General features: G+C 44.2%; 2 protein-coding genes across 5 annotated transcripts in view; one reads left to right on the forward strand and one right to left on the reverse strand.

The window, feature by feature from the left end:
- Positions 1 to 226, reverse strand: part of Ubap2l (ubiquitin associated protein 2 like) — a 61,317-nt gene extending 61,091 nt beyond the window's left edge. Inside the window, exon 1 of the mRNA XM_090340898.1 lies at positions 142 to 226. The gene's annotated coding sequence lies outside the window, so the exon portion shown is untranslated. The remainder of the gene's footprint in view (positions 1 to 141) is intronic.
- On the forward strand, positions 219 to 15,975 carry Ltap1 (lipid transport auxiliary protein 1). Of its 4 annotated transcripts, none has more exons than XM_090340919.1 (7): positions 219 to 300; positions 655 to 756; positions 7,517 to 7,634; positions 8,351 to 8,404; positions 11,443 to 11,609; positions 11,697 to 11,755; positions 15,087 to 15,975. In XM_090340919.1, the coding sequence occupies exons 1-7, from the start codon at positions 235 to 237 to the stop codon at positions 15,280 to 15,282; spliced, it is 762 nt and encodes a 253-aa protein (XP_090197045.1). In that variant the 5' UTR covers positions 219 to 234; the 3' UTR covers positions 15,283 to 15,975. The 4 variants fall into 4 exon arrangements, with proteins under 4 accessions (XP_090197045.1, XP_090197046.1, XP_090197047.1 ...); XM_090340920.1 differs by having other exon boundaries at positions 11,464 to 11,609; XM_090340921.1 differs by lacking the exons at positions 219 to 300; positions 655 to 756 and adding an exon at positions 3,716 to 3,843.
- Positions 15,976 to 15,996: the final 21 nt, after the last annotated feature.

Raw genomic sequence — 15,996 nt, forward strand, 5'->3', positions numbered from 1 at the left:
CGTGTCCAGGGAAGCGGGAAGGCGTCGTTCCACTTTTCTAGACTGTCTCCCCCTTTCCCCCCCCCACCCCCACCCCGCCATCCGCCATGTTTTCTGGCTGGGTCCGGCGCAGGCTACCCCTCTAAGGAAATGGCCGAGGACCTGCAAGGAACCTGGACATCGTGGCTTCGCCTCAGTCTGAGCTAAGGAGTCGGAGCAGCAGGAAAACAAGAATTCTGCGCGGGGAGGGATGCCATGGCGTCCAGCAGTAACTGGCTGTCCGGGGTGAATGTCGTGCTCGTGATGGCCTACGGGAGCCTGGTGAGGAGAACCCCCGCCCTATTCCCGCAGTCTGACCCAGTCCAGACCCATCTCTTGAGTGGTTCCCTGTCCTCGTCCACTCACCTGCGCTTCTCTGGGCTTTTGGTTATTATCTCGACTTACCTGGGAGCTGAGGGCTCAGCTCCAGACTGACCCGCCCCTTTCTGAGAACCCTTCTAAGTTCTAGGGCCCTGACCCACGCCTCCCCACCTCTGGTTTCCCTAGATCCACCCCCATCCTTGACGTTTTACCCCCAAGCATCCGACCTCGAGTACCTAAATCTGGGGATTTTGAATGAAGGTATGCTTTGAAAAAAGTCTTCTGAAAGGTTTTTTTCACTTCTTTGTTGGACAGGTATTTGTACTGCTGTTTATTTTTGTGAAGAGGCAAATCATGCGCTTTGCAATGAAATCTAGGAGGGGACCTCATGTCCCTGTGGGACACAATGCTCCCAAGGTAGGTCCTTCAGGCAGGAGATAAACCTGCCTCTTCCTCAGATCTTTCGGGGACAAGAATGAGATTTTCTCAGTCTTTCAAAGATTATTAAGTGGGCTGAAATGTGGCTTAGTGGTAGGGTGCTTGCCTAGCCTGCATGAAGCCCTGGGTTTGATTCCTCAGTATTACATAAACAGAAAAAGCCAGAAGTGGTGCTGTTTCTCAAGTGAGCAGTAAGACCCAGGGACAGTATCTAGTCTTGAGTTCAAACCCAGGACTGGCAAAAAGAAAAAAAGATTGATTTACGGGTGTTTCCAATTACCTCCTTTTACTTACCACAGTGAGTTAAATTGTCAGGCCTTGGGTCTTGGCTCATTTGGTTCCCTATGATCCCAAATGTAGTTTGGCAAAAACTTGAGATTTTGCATCTGGGCTGGGAATGTGGCTTAGTGGTAGAGTTCTTGACTGGCATGTATGAAGCCCTGGGATAAATTTCTCAGTACCAGTAAACAGAAAAGGCCCAAAGTGTGTGGCTCAAGTGGTAGAGTGCTAGCCTTTTTTTTTTGCATCTGTAGTAGCAAAGCTTCAAGTTATCACTCCTGCTGTAGAATGTTTCACAGTTCATGTTACTCCATTTTTTTGTTTGCTTTATTATTTTTTTTCCCAGTCTTAGGGACTTGAACTCTGGTCCTGGATGTTGTCCCTGACCTCTTCAACTCAAGGCAAGCACCCTACCCCTTGAGCCGCAGCCCCACTTCCAGTTTTCTAGTGGTTAATTGGAGATGAGTCTTTTGAACTTTAGTGCCCAGGCTGGCTTTGAACTTTGACCCGCAGTAGCTAGGATTATAGGAGTGAGCCATCACGACCGGCGTTGTTTTAGAATGGTGTTGGGAGTGGCTACAGTTGGCAACCATAAGATGGGTTGGCCTTGCAGATATTTTGAAATCTTATTTTTTATTTTTTTAATCTTTTGCCACTGGCAGGGTTTGAACTAGGGTTGGGGTGCAGTCCCTGAGCATTTCAGCTCAAGGCTATAGTAGTCTACCACTTGGAGTCACAACTCCACTTCCAGTTTTCTGGTGATTAACTGGAGATAAGAGTATACCATTGAAGCCAATTTTCTGGTGATTAACTGGAGATGAGTATCCCATTGAATCACGCCTGTAATCCTAGCTACTCTGGAGGCTGAGATCTGAGGATCAGGGTTCAAAGCCTGCCCAGGCACAAAAGGACTTGAGACTCTTATCTCCATTTAACCTCTAGAAAACGGGAAGTGAGGCTTGACTCAGGGCAGTAGCCTAGAGCTGAAGAGCTCTGAGACAGCACCCAGAGCAAGTTCAAGCCCTATGCCCACAGAAAAATTTTAAAAAGCATCCCATTGGTTTTTCCTACTTGGGCAGGCTTTGAACCATGATCCTCAGATACTCAGCCTCCTGAGTAGCTAGGATTACAGGCATGAGCCACCATCATTCAGCTTTTTTGTGTACAGTCTCTCCTTAGGTGATTGCTCTCTTTCGTTGGCTTTAACTAAATTGAAATTTCATATATACCCCAAACCTCTGTTTTCCTGAATTTCACATTTACATATTCAAGTGCCCTATCTGATATGTCCACTTAGATTTTTTTTTGGTGGCGGGGGATATTGGGGTTTGAACTTAGGCTTATGTTTGTTGGGCTGCTACTCAGCCTACTTAGCACCATACAACCTCTCTTCATCACCACCACACACACCCCCCTCCCCGACAAGTACTAGACCTAGAACATTAACTCAAAGCCTGGGAACTATCCTTGAGTTTTTTTTGGTTTGTCTTTTGTTTTGTTTTTTGCCATTCCTGGGGCTTGAACTCAGTACTTAGGCACTGTCCTTGAGCTTTCTCAAGGCTAGGGTTCTACCACTTGAGCCACAGCACCATTTATGTGGTACTGAGGAATGGAACCTGGGTCTTTGTGCCTGCTAGACAAGCACTCTACCACGAGGCCAGACTCCCGGCCCTGAGTTGGTTTTTCCGTTGTTGTTTTGCCCAAAGCTAGTACTCTACCACTTGAACTCCACTTCCAGCTTTTTAATGTTTAATTGGAAATTAGAGTCTTAATAACATCCCTGAATAGGCTGGTTTTGAATTACAGTCCTCAGATTTCAGCCTCCTGTGTAACTAGGATTACAAGAGTGAGCCACCTGTCTTAGAGCTTGAACTCGGACTGGATGCTGTCCCTGAGCTTTATTTGATTAAAGCTAGTACTCTACCACTTAGGCCACAGCTGTACTTTCAGGTTTTTTGTTTGTTTGTTTGTTTTACTCAAGATAAAGAATCTAGCTGACTTTCCTGCCTGAGATGGCTTCAACCAGGGATCATCATATCTCAGTCTCCTGAGTAGCTAGGATCTTATAGATATTATCTACCAGCACCATGCTACTTTATTTTTCATGTAAGAGTTCATATATTTTTGTCTGGAGTTGGCTTCAAACTGAGATCCTTTTACCTGCAGACTGCTACATAGATGAGAATTTGTACAGGAACCACCATGCCCAGGGTATTTGATTGAAATAGGATCTGACTTTTTGCCTGAGCTGCCTTGAACTTTAATTCTCCAGATTTGTTTCTTCCCGAGGTTACAGACATGAGCCACAAAGCCAGCTTCGTTTTCTAATAGAAACCTATCTAAATCAAAGCTCTTGATACCACACTACTATCCCCATAGTGCATTAGTCTTCACTTTTCACTAATAGGCATTTGCTGCCTTTACCGACTTCTTTTGTATGGCTCTCTCCCGAAATTACTGAGATCCAGCTCCCTTTTTGAATTCCAGACCTTTTGCACATGTTATTACTATGACTTAGAATGGTTTTCTCTTACCTAGCTAATTCATTCCTTAGATCTTAGATTAAACAGAATAGCTAACTTTTTTTTCTTTTTTAATAATTGTATTGCCAGAAACCAATGGCTCACACCTGTAATCCTAGCTACTTGGGAGACTCATATCTGAGGATCGAAGTTGGAAGCCATCCAGGCAAGAAAGTCTATGAGACTCTTAATCTCCAGTAAACTACTTTGTGGTTCAAGTAATAAAGTGCTAGCCTTGAGCACAAAGAGGGACAATGCCCAGGCAGTAAGTTCAAGCCCCAGAACCGACAAAAATTAGCAATTTTATTGTTATTATTAAGATGTTGTACAGAGAGGTTAATATCTCATAAGTCAGGTAATAAGTACATTTCTTTTTTATTTTTTTGGACAATGTCACTTTTCCTTTGCTTTCTCCCAGTTTGCCACTCCTCTTCCTGCCCACAAGTTACATAGGTCATTTTCTACATAGTGTATACTGAATAATATGATTGCATTTGTTAGTGCTTTCTCCCTCCCTTTTTGTGCCTCCCCTTTACCTCCTCAAAAGAAAAAACAAAAAGTAAGCCATCACCACTACCAACAACAACAAAAGAAACATGTTTCTATTTCCTGGGGTTAGTTTGGATTAATAGTATTTTTAAATGTTCAAAGAAGTTACACATTTATATTTCTTCCCTAACAGTATGCTCCTTAAGTCTGAGTGTAAATGCCTAGAGCCCTGTGTAGGTTATCATGTCCAGTTATATTTTACCTGTACCTTCCACATATGAGAGAATACGTGCCATTTTTCTCTCCAAGCTTGAAGTCTAGGCTTACCTCACTTAGCATAATTTATTCTAGGTCGATTCATCTCTCTGCCTAGGTACAGGTGGCTCACGATCACACTATAATCCTAGCTACTCAGGAGGCTGAGATCTAAGGATCGTGGTTCAAAACCAGCCAGGACAAGAAAGTCCCTGAGACTTTTTTTAGGAAGTACAGTGCACTGTCCATTGCGCAACAGAGCCACCTCATGAGACTTTTATCTCCAACCAGAAACCAGAAGTGGAGTTTTGGCTAGAAGTGGTAGAGCGCTAGCCTTGAGCGAAAGAGCTCAGGGACAGCACCTAGGCCTTGAGATCAAGCCCCGTGATTTTAAAGCCCACTTTAAAATGAGCCGGTGGCTCATGCCTGTAATCCTAGCTACTTGGGAGGCTGAGATTTGAGGATCATGTTCGAAGCCAGCCCTGGCAGAAAAGTCCCTGTGAGAATCTTAGTTCCAATTAATCACTCAAAAATTGGACTTGATAGGGGGCGAGGAATGAAGCCTAATGGTAGAAGGCTTGACTAGCATGCATGAAACCCTGGGTTCCATTCCTTGGTACCACATACACAGAAAAAGCCAGAAGTGGTGCTGTGGCTCAAGTGGCAGAGTGCCAGCCTTGAGCAAAAACTGTCCAAGGACAGTGCCTAGGCCCTAAATTCAAGCCCCAGGACTGGACAAAAAAAGAACTGGAAATGGTACTATAGCTCAAGTGGTAGAGTGCTAGCCTTGAATACTAAGTGGCTAAGGGACAGCTCCCAGCCCTGAGTTCAAGTCCCACAAAGGAACAAGAAAAAGGATATATACCTTTTAACTTAGGGACAGAGATGGGAGGTGAAACTAGGGGAAAAGGAGGGAAGGGGTGACACTGTCCAGAAAAAGTGTACCCAGGTAGGTGCTGGTAATTCTAGCTACTTACAAGGATGAGGTCTGAGAACCCTGTTCAAAGGCAGCCCAGGCAAGAAAGTCTATGAGACTCTTACTTCCAATTAGCCACTCAAAAAGTCTCCAAAACCTTTTTGGATGAAACAGTAAATAGTTCATGCCTGTGATTCTAGCTACTTAGGGGAATGAAGTCCGAGGATCACAGTTTTAAATCAGCCTATGTAGGAAAATCTTCTATCTCCAATTAAACAAAGAAAAAAGCAGGAAGTGGAACTGTGGTGCAAGTGGTAGAGTGCTATTCTTTTTTTGTGTGTGTGGATCATGGGGCTTGAACTCCGCCTGGGCACTGTCCCTGAGCTCTTCAGCACAAGGCTAATGGAGCCAAGCCCACTTCCTCTGTTCTAGAGGTTAATTGGAGATAAGAGTCTCAGGTCCTTTTGTGCCTGGGCTGACTTTGAACCTTGAGCCTCAGATCTCAACCTCCTGAGTAGCTAGAATTACAGGTGTGAGCCAGCACACCCAGCTTAGAGTGCTATTCTTGAACCAAAGAAGCTTAGGGATAGTACCCACGCCCACAGTTCAAGCCCAAAGACCAGCAAAAAGTCAAAAGGATACTTTGAATTGGACATTGAATCTGGAGCCTTACAGTTAGTAGGCTACTTGAGCTAAGCTTCTAATCCTGTTTTAATTTTTGTTAATATGGCTTCTTGAAGTCCTATGGTATGCCAGGTGTCATAGTCCCCAAACTCTTTATTGTGTGTGGTGGTGCTAATCCTTGAACTCTAGGCTACTCACATTTCCTTGGCTTATTTACTTGATGTTTTACCATTTGAGCCACACTTCTAACCCTGCTTTTTGCTGGTTATTGTGGAGTTGGAATTTCACTGACTTTCCTGTACAGGCTGGCTACAAGCCGTAGTCCTCCAAATCTCAGATTCTCCTTCTCCTTCTTTATGTGAGTGTGTTACTGGGATTTGGAGTCAGTGTGTTGTTCTTGCCAGGTAGGCATTCTATCCCCTAGATTATTGCTTCTACTTATCATATTTTCCAACTCAGGAAGTTCTTTTTTTTTTTTTTTTTTTTTTTTTTTTTTGCCAGTCCTGGGCTTGAGCTCAGGGCCTGAGCACTGTCCTTGGACTTTCTCAAGGCTAGCGCTCTACCACTTGAGCCTCAGCACCACTTCCGACTTTTTTCTATGTATGTGGTACCGAGGAATCGAACCCGGGTCTTCATGCATGCTAGGCAAGCACTTTAACCACTAGGCCAAACTACCGGCCCCCTCAGGAAGTTCTTTATAACATGTAATAACATTTGGGGGGGGGGGCTGGGCACTGTCCCTGAGCTTCTTTTACTCTACTAGGTTGGGCACAGTACCACTTATGGTTTTCTGGTGGTTACTTGGCTCATAGACTTTAATGTCTGTGTTAGCTTTGAACCATGATCCTCATATCTCAGCCTCTTGAGTAGCTAGGATTACAGGCATGAGCCACCCATAGGCTTTTTCTGAGTAGTTAGTTGGATATGAGAATCTTACGGGGGAAAGGGAGTTTGACCTATTGGTAAAAGTGCTAAGAGTGCTTGCCTAGCATGCACAAAGGCCTGGGTTCGATTCCTCAGTATCTCATACATAGAAAAGGCTAGAAATGGTATTGTGGGTCAGGTGGTTGAGTTCTTGCCTTGAGATACCCAAGGAAAGTGCTTAGACCCCGAGTTCAAGCCCCAGAACTGGTACCCACCCCCCTCCCCCAAAAAAAGAATCTTAAGGGGAGGCAGGCATGGTAGCTGACGCCTATAATCCTAGCTGCTCTGGAGGCTGAGGATCAAGATTCAAAGCCAGCCCTGCACAAAGGATCTGAGACTCTTTATCTCCAATTAACCTCTGAAAAATGGGCAGTGGGGCTTGGCTGAGGGGTAGGGTGGTAGCCTTGAGCAAAAAGTGTCCAAGGACAATGCTCTGGCCCTGAGTTCAAGCCCCGGGACTGGGACTGGGGGGAAAAAAGGAGAGTTTTATGAACTTTCCTGTCTGGATGGTTTCAAACTGTAATCTTCAGATCTCAGCCTCCTGAGTAGCTAGGATTACAGGCATGAGCCACCAATGTCCAGGTATTTAAGCTAGCAATGTCATTAGCCTCGCAAATACTTTTCTCCACTTGTCTTAGTTATTTACATGTGCTCTGCCCTATTTCCAGATTGGTGGAAATGGAATATAGGGTAAATGATTGTGTATTCTTTTATCTATTTACATCTGCAGGACCTGAAAGAAGAGATTGATATTCGACTTTCTAGGGTGCAGGATATCAAGTATGAACCTCAGCTCCTTGCAGATGATGATGCTAGATTACTACAACTGGAAACCCAGGGAAATCAAAGTAGGTGGCAAGATGTTGGAGGGTGCTAGAGTGATAGATCCCATGAGTTGATCTCAGAGTTGTTAACATGTGCTGACGAAACCTTAATTATTGTTCCATTATTGAATATACCAAATGTGTGTGGGGGAGAGTTTGTTTAGCTGATTTCAATTTGGGGATTGTGAGTGAGTGTGGGTGTGTATGTGTGTGCCTGTGTGCCTGCTCCAGTGTACATATACCCATACATCAGTCTTACAGCTTGAACTCAGGGTTTGAGCACTCTCCGTAAACTTTGGTACTCCAAATCTAGTACTCTACTACTTTATGTCACAGCTCTACTTCTGGTATTTTGGTGGTTAGAGATAAAAGAGGCATGGAGGGCCAGGAGTTTGGCCTATTGGTAGAGTGCTTGGCTAGAATGCATGAAGCCCTGGGTTCAATTCCCAGGTGCCACATACATAGAAAAGGCCAGAAGTGGTGCTGTGGCTCAAGAGGTAAAGTGCTGTCCTTGAGAAAGCCCAAGGACAGTGCCCAGGCTCTGAGCTCAAGCCCCAGGACTGGCTAAAAAAAAAAAAAGGAAGAGTGGCAAGGACTTTCCTGCCCTGGCTGGCTTCAAACCATAATCCTCAGATCTCAGCCTGCTAGGTAGCCTGGATTATATATAGGTAAGAGCCACCAATGCCTAACCTAATTTGCAGGATCTTTTGAGTGTGGTGACGGGTCTTTTCTTTTCACAGGTTGTTGCAACTATCTATACAGGATGAAAGCTCTGGATGCAATCCGTGCCTCTGGTAAGGGCTAGCTGATAAATCCATTTCAACCCAGCCCCCCCAAAAAAAATTTCACTGGGAATAAGAATGATGAACATGCCAGACACAAGTGGCTCACGCTTGTAACCCTAGCTACTCAGAAGGCTGCGATCTGAAGATCTCAGTTCAAAGCCAGCCCAGGGACTGAAGTCCATGAGACTCTTATCTCCAGTTAATCACTAGAAAACAGGAAGTGTGGCTGTGGCTTAGGGATAGAGCTGTAGCCTTGAGCTGAAGAGTTCAGGGACAGTGCCCAGACTCACAAAAAAGAAAAGAATGGTGAATACATTTTATAGGTTAGGAATTGTCTTCACATTCCTGGCCAATAGGAATTTCCTGGACTTTTAAGAGTATTAGTTTCTTTTCATTTGTTTGTTTGGTCATTCATGGGGCTCGAACTGGGGCGCTGTCCCTGAGCTCTTCAGCTCAAGGTGAGAGTAATACCATTTGAGCCACAGTGCCACCTCTGGTTTTCTAGAGATTAATTGGAGATAAGAGTCTCAAGGCTGGGGCCGGGAGTTTGGCCTAGTGGTAGAGTGCTTGCCTAGCATGCACGAAGACCCGGGTTCAATTCCTCGGTACCACATACATAGCAAAAAGCTGGAAGTGGTATTGTGGCTCAAGTGGTAGAGCTCTAGCCTTGAGAAAAAGTCCAAGGACAGTGCTCAGGCCCTGAGTTCAAGCCCCAGTGACTGGCAAAAAAAAAAAAAAAGAGTCTCAAGGCTTTGTAGTGTCCTGGCTCACTTTGAACCTGATCCTCAGATCTCAGCCACCTGAGTAGCTAGGATTACAGGCGTGAGCCACAGCACCCAGTTCTTCACACTCAACAATGTTGTTTTTGCTCCTGGTTGACAATCTACTTTCTCCTTTTTGCTGATTATTTGGAGATGAGTGTCTTGGACTTGACTGCCTGGGCTAGCTATGAACTGAGATTCCCCAGATCTTAGCCTCCGAAGCAGCTTGGATTATAGGTATGAGCCCTTAGTTCTTTTTCTGACATACCTTTATAATCATGAGTTGGACGGGGCTGGGAGTTTGGCCTAGTGATAAGAATGCTTGCATAGCATGGACAATGACCCAGGTTTGATTCCTCTGTACCACATACATAGAAAAAGCCATAAGTAGTGCTGGAGCTCAAATGGTAGAGCGATAGCCTCTGAACTGGCAGAGAGAAAGAGAGAGAGAGAGATGCAGGCAGGCAGGCAGTCAGAGAAAGAATCATAAGTTGGAAAATGATATACTTACCACTGAGGACTAATGACATCTTTTTTTCACTGAGCATAAAATAAAGCTACTTGATTTTTTTTTTCACTTCCCTGACCATTTGTCATATAAGCTCTATCTACTACAACATTTTGTATTTTATAGCCAGAATGAATAAGGAGGACTTGTAAAAGGGATGTTGACATTATTGTGTATCACTAGTATAACTTATACTTGTTTTGCCATCACCTAATAACCATGGTCACAACTTAAACCACTTGATTATATTAGGATTTATCTCCAGTTCATCTCACATTTCATCAAGGATATGTCTAACTTTGGACTAAAGAAGAGCCCAGCAGGGTGCTGGTGGCTCACACCTGTAATGTTAGCTCAGGAGATTGAGATCTGAGAATCATAGTTCAAAGTCAGCCCAGGCAGGAAAAGTCTGTGAAGCTCTTATTTCCAATTAACCCCCTTGAAACCGGAAGTGGAACTGTGGCTCAAAGTGATAGAGGACTAGCCTTGAGTAAAGGATCTCAGAGATAGTACCCAGGCCCTGAATTCAAGTCCCATGACTGACCAAAAAAAGTAAGAATAAAGGAAAGCTGGGTGCTAATGGCTCACACCTGTACTCCTAGCTGTAACTACTCAGGCTGAGATCTGAGGAAGGCATTCAAAGCCAGCCTAGACAGGAAAATTGGTGAGATGCTTATCTCCAATTAACTACTCCAAAAAAAAACTGGAAGTGGAGCTGTGGCTCAAGTGGTAAAGTACTAATCTTAAGCAAAATATCTCAGAGAACCTAGGCCCTGAGTTCAAGCCCCACAACCACCAAACGGCCGGGGCAGGGGGGGGGGGTTGGGGGAGGTGTTGAAGTTTTGCCCAGTGGTAGAGTGCTTGGCTAGCATGCATGAAGAATTAGGTTTGATTCTTTGGTACCACATTCATAGAAAAAGCCGGAAGTGGTGCTGTGGCTCAAAGGGTAGAGCTCTAGCCTTGATAAAGCCCAAGGACAGTGCTCAGGTCCTGAGTTCAAGTCCCAGGACTGGCAAAAATAAAGAGAGAGAGAGAGAGAGGGAGACTAAGGAAGGGAGCTGGGCATGGTAGCTCAGGCCTGTAATCCTAGCTGCTCGGGAGGCTGAGATCTGAGATCTCATTTCAAAGCCAGCCCTGGCACTACAAAGCCTTGAGACTCTTATCTCTAATCTTTAGAAAATGGAAGGTGGGGCTGTGGCTCCAGGGTAGGGCAGCATCCTTCAGCTGAAGAGCTCAGGCACAATACTCAGGCCCAGATTTCAAGTCTCATGACCCAGAAAAAAAAAAAAAAAAAGAGACTAAAGGAATGGGCCACTGCTCTGGGTGGTAGCTCACGCCTGTAATCCTAGCTCTTCATGTGGTTGAGATCTGAGGATCGGGGTTCAAGGGCAGCCTGAACACTAAAGTCTGTGAGACTTATCTCCATTTAGCCACTAGAAAAACAGGAAATGGCACCCGGCGCCAATGCTCCAGGGATAGGGCAGTAGCCTTGAGCTGAAGAGCTCAGGGACAGCACCCCTGCCCAGTAAATAAGTGAATAAAGGAGGGACCACAAGAGTAACTAGAATTAGAGTTCTCGCCTAGCGTGCACAAATCCCTGGGTTCCATTCCTTGGTACCACATACACAAAAAAAGTCAGAAGTGGTCCTGTGGCCCAAGTGGTAGAGTGCTGGTCTTGACAAAGCTCAGGTACAGTGCCCAAACCATGAGTTCAAACCATAGGACTGGCGGGGGGAGACTAAAGAAGAAGGGGTATCATTAAACTATTATCTTTTCAGATATTCCCTTTTGTTCTGAAGGCCGGCACCCACGCTCCTTAATGGGCAAGAATTTCCGCTCCTACCTGTTAGATCTTCGGAATACTACTACTCCTTTCAAGGGTGTGCGTAAGGCCCTCATTGATATCCTGCTGGATGGCTATGAGACAGCTCGCTACGGGACTGGGGTAAACTGGCATAGCAGTTTTTCCTTCAAGGGCCTAAAGGGGTGCTTCAAACTGAGAGATCCTAACTATTCCTTTTTGTCTCCTAAGGTTTTTGGCCAGAGTGAATACTTGCGCTATCAGGAGGCTCTGAGTGAACTAGCCACTGTGTGAGTTTCGAGGGAATGGTCTGCCTAGAGAATACAAAAGTAGGCTGAGGCATTAAGATCATGGAAGGATTCTGTGAAGAAAGAATAGATGGATAGATGTACTGTTCATATGCGCCCATAAAGCAGTAAAAAAAAGTCCAAGACACCATAAGAGCTGTTAAAACCTTATCTTGCTACATTAGAAAAGATACTACCATAGAAGCCAGTAAAAGTAGCTTTTACTTGCTTACAGTTTTTTATTTTTTGTATTGCCTAAGTAAACCGTCAAAGTCAATGTAGCAAAGGATTCCTTCTTTTCTAGAGTTCTCTCCTTTTGTGTCTTGGTCTGATAAAAATAAGAAGTAGGGCGGGGAGTTTGGCCTAGTGGTAGAGTGCTTGCCTAGCATGCAAGGTCCTGTACATAAAAAAAAAAAGTAGCTGGAAGCAGGCACAAAAGGACCTGAGACTCTTATCTCCAATTAATCTCTAGAAAATGAGAAGTGGGGCTTTGCTCAAGGATAGGGCGGTAGCCTTGAGCTAAAGCGCTCAGGGACAATGCTCAGGCCCAGGGGTAGGACAGTAGCCTTGAGCTGAAGAGCTCAGGGACAGCACCCAGGCCGAGTTCAAGCCCCATGACCCACCAAAAAAAAAAGCCAGAAGTGATGCTTTGGCTCAAGTGTTTCTACCCTTGGGAAAGCCCAAGAACAGTGTTCAGGCCCTGAGTTCAAGCCCAGGACTGTCGCTAAAAAATAAAGTAAGATATAAATATAATCAATTTGATTGCCACTTAAAGTATTATGACCCTATCTTAAAGCAGGATATCACTGAGTCTCAGCTTCTGATTTTTGGTTTTGAGGAGGTTTTTGTTTTTTTTTTTGTCAGCTGTAGATCTTGAACTCAGAGGTTATCCCTGAGCTTCTTTTGCTCAAGGCTAGCCCCTCTACCACTTTAAGCCACAGCATCATTTCTGGCTTTTTCTGTTATTAACTGGAAATAAGAGTCTTGGGGCCTTTCCTGCCTGGCTGGCTTTGAAACATAGTCCTCAGATCTCAGCCTCCTAAGTAGCTAGGATTACAGGCATGAGCCACTGGTGCCTAACTTCATTTATTTGTAGGTGAGAAACTGTGACTTAACTGTGTGTTAGTTATGTACTAAACAAAGTTTCACTGTATTATTTATGCAACTCTTAAAATGAAAGTGGTGAAAAAATGCTAATCAGGAACTTAAAAAGCAGTACCAAGTGTTAGGATTCTTACCTGTAATTGAAACACCCAGAAAGCTGAAGCAGAGAGATCACTAATTCCAGGCTAGTACATGGGAAGCATAAATAGTAGGATCATGATCTAAATGAGGCTAGGCAGAAATGCAAGACCCTATTCAGGAAGTAATGTTGCTCAAGTGGTAGAGCACTTGCCTGGCAAATGCAAGGTTCCCAGTTCAAAATCGCCATATCAAAAAAAAAAAAGAAAATCAGCTGGGCATCAATGACTTGCGCCTTCAATCCCAGGTACTTAGGAGGCTGAGATCTGTACAGGCAGGAAAGCCTGCGAGATTCATATTTCCAATAAACTACAAATAAATAGCCATCCTTGAGAAGAAAGCGCTTGGGAACAGCATCCAAGTCCCAGGTCCAGCAGGAAAGACAGAAATTGTGCCGGGTGGACCCAGAGTATGACCTAGTGGTAGCATGCTAACCTAGCATTCATAAAGCCTGGGTTTGATTCACCAAAACCACATACACAGAAAAAGCCAGAAGTGGCGCTGTGGCTCAAGTGATAGAGTGCTAGCCTTGAACAAAATGTGTCCAATGACAGTGCCCAGTCCCTGAGTTCAAGCCCCAGGACAGGACACATACACCCGAGCTCACGCGCGCGCGCGCGCGCGCACACACACACACACACACACACACACAATCTGCCAAGTGCTGGTGATTCACACATGTAATCCTAGCCCTTGAGCAAAAAAAACCTTAAGGACAGTGCCCCAGCCCAGAATTCAAGGCCCAGAACCAGCAAAAAACAAACCCTTTGCTTAGAGAAGTAATGGAAATTACCATGTTGTGAATAAACTAGAAAAAGATTATAATTTAGGCAAGAAACCTATTCAAAACCTTTGCAAGATCAGGCCCAGGTAGCTCTTACTTGTAATCCTAGCAACTTAGGAGGCTGAGATCTGAGGATCTTGGTTCCAAGGCCCCCCCCCCCAAGGCAAAAAAAAAAGTCAGGTATCTCCAGCTAACTAGGAGAATGTCATGTCAGAGCTCTAGTATTAGAGAGTGACAGCCTTGAGTGAAAAAGCCAAGTGAGAGCACAAAGACCCTGAATTCAAACCAAAAAAACAACCTTTGAAAGATAAATTCTGGTTCTACTTTTACAGCAGTAAGTAGTCAAACTCAGAAAGTAAAATGATTTCTATACCCGAAAAGTGGAAGAATTCAAAGAGTTGCTGAATGAGCATAGACATTGTTCTGTAAAATGAAAAGCATTCCAGATGTTGTTTGTACAACTGAACTTATTTACCACTCTTTTTTCTTTTCTTTTTTTTGCAGTGCTGAGGCTTGAACTTAGAGTCTGTCCCTGAACTATTTTTGCTCAAGGCTGACACTTTGCCACTTGAGCCACAAAGTCCCTTCTGGGTTTTTTTGTTGTTGTTATTGTTGTTGTTGTTGTTTATGTGGTACTGAGGAATCAAATGAACCCATGACTTCATGCATGCTAGGCAAGCACTCTACCACTAAGTCACATTCCCTGCCCTATTTACCACTCTTACAGTATACATTTTTAAACACTTAAGATAAAGTAGGCCAGTGGCTAATGTCTATAATCTAAGCTACTCAGGAAACTGGGATCTGAGGATAGTGGTTCAAAGCCAACCCAAGGAGAAAAGTCTCTGAGACTCTTTTCTCTCATTGCCAACTAAAATGCCAGACATGGAACTGTTGCTCAAGTGATAGAACACTAGCTTTTTGTTGTTGGTGGTGGTGGTGGTAGTAATGGTAATGGGGCTTGAACTCTGGGCCCGTTTTTCTTTTTTTTTTTTTTTTTGTTTGTTTGTTTTGTGGGTCATAGGGCTTGAACTGGGCCTGTCCCAGAGCTCTTCAGTTCAAGGATATACCACTCTACATTGAGGAGCCAAGCCCCACTTCCCCTTTGTGTCGGGGCTAGCTTTGAACTTTGATTCTCAGATCTCCGCCTCCTGAGTTGCTAGGATTACAAGCATGGACCACCACACGGGGCTAGTATTTGTTTTTAAGATAGGTTAGAGATTATATTTGTGGGATGGGATAAACCCTGAATTATGTTCTTCTAGAGTCTTTGTTCTGTCCATGACCTCTCCTTTTTGTTTTCATTAGGGTGAAAGCACGAATTGGGAGCTCCCAACGACAACACCAGTCAGCGGCCAAAGACCTAACTCAATCTCCTGAAGTCTCCCCAACAACAATCCAAGTCACATATCTCCCCTCTAGTCAAAAGAGTAAACGTGCCAAGCACTTTCTTGAATTAAAGAGCTTTAAGGACAACTATAATACATTGGAGAGTACATTGTGATTGAGCTGAAGGACTATGGCACAGATCAAGCCAGAAAGATGCTTTCTGGGAAACCCTCAGGCTCAGAAGGCCCAGACTGTTGTCCTCTAATGTCTCCATTATGTCCAGAGTTCTTAGAGCTTGTGCCTAAAGGTCATTCTCCAACCCTTTCCTTTGGGCATTTTCAGAACATTAAGCCTTTTTTTTTTTTTTCCTGGTAGCACTTTGCTGGGTTTGAATTCAGAAATCTTTACTATTTATTTCTATCAAAACTTCCTTCAAAATCTTTCACTACTTTTGGCCAGAGTTTACATTCACTATTTAATCCCAAAGGTGGCGAGTTGAGAGATGTCCTCTGTGGCTACCTTACTATACTCAAATGAGTGGCTTTAACTGTTTGGGTTAGGGCATCTCAGAGTTGACTGATGGAAAGGCAGAAAAGAACTGGAAAAGGGAAAACAAAAGAAACAGTAGGAGGAGTAACAGTGGAGATGGTAAATCAGAATGTGTTGAAACAGTACAACTTTTTTCACATGCAAGGATCTGTCTGCCCTTCCATCTTCATCCAGCACTCTTGTGAATAAACAGAATGAAGGAAAAGTTCCTCACATCTGGCATCAGCTATGTCAAATGAGACTGTGAAGAAATGGTTTTTCCTAATCAGTTACTGGTCTGACTTAATAAGTTATTTAATAAAATGAACTATTAAAAATGTGAGTCATTTACAGTGCTATT

This window comes from Megascapheus bottae, chromosome 10 (genome assembly GCF_031878675.1).
Source record: "Megascapheus bottae isolate mThoBot1 chromosome 10, mThoBot2.hap1, whole genome shotgun sequence".
NCBI classification, from domain to species: Eukaryota; Metazoa; Chordata; class Mammalia; order Rodentia; family Geomyidae; genus Megascapheus; species Megascapheus bottae.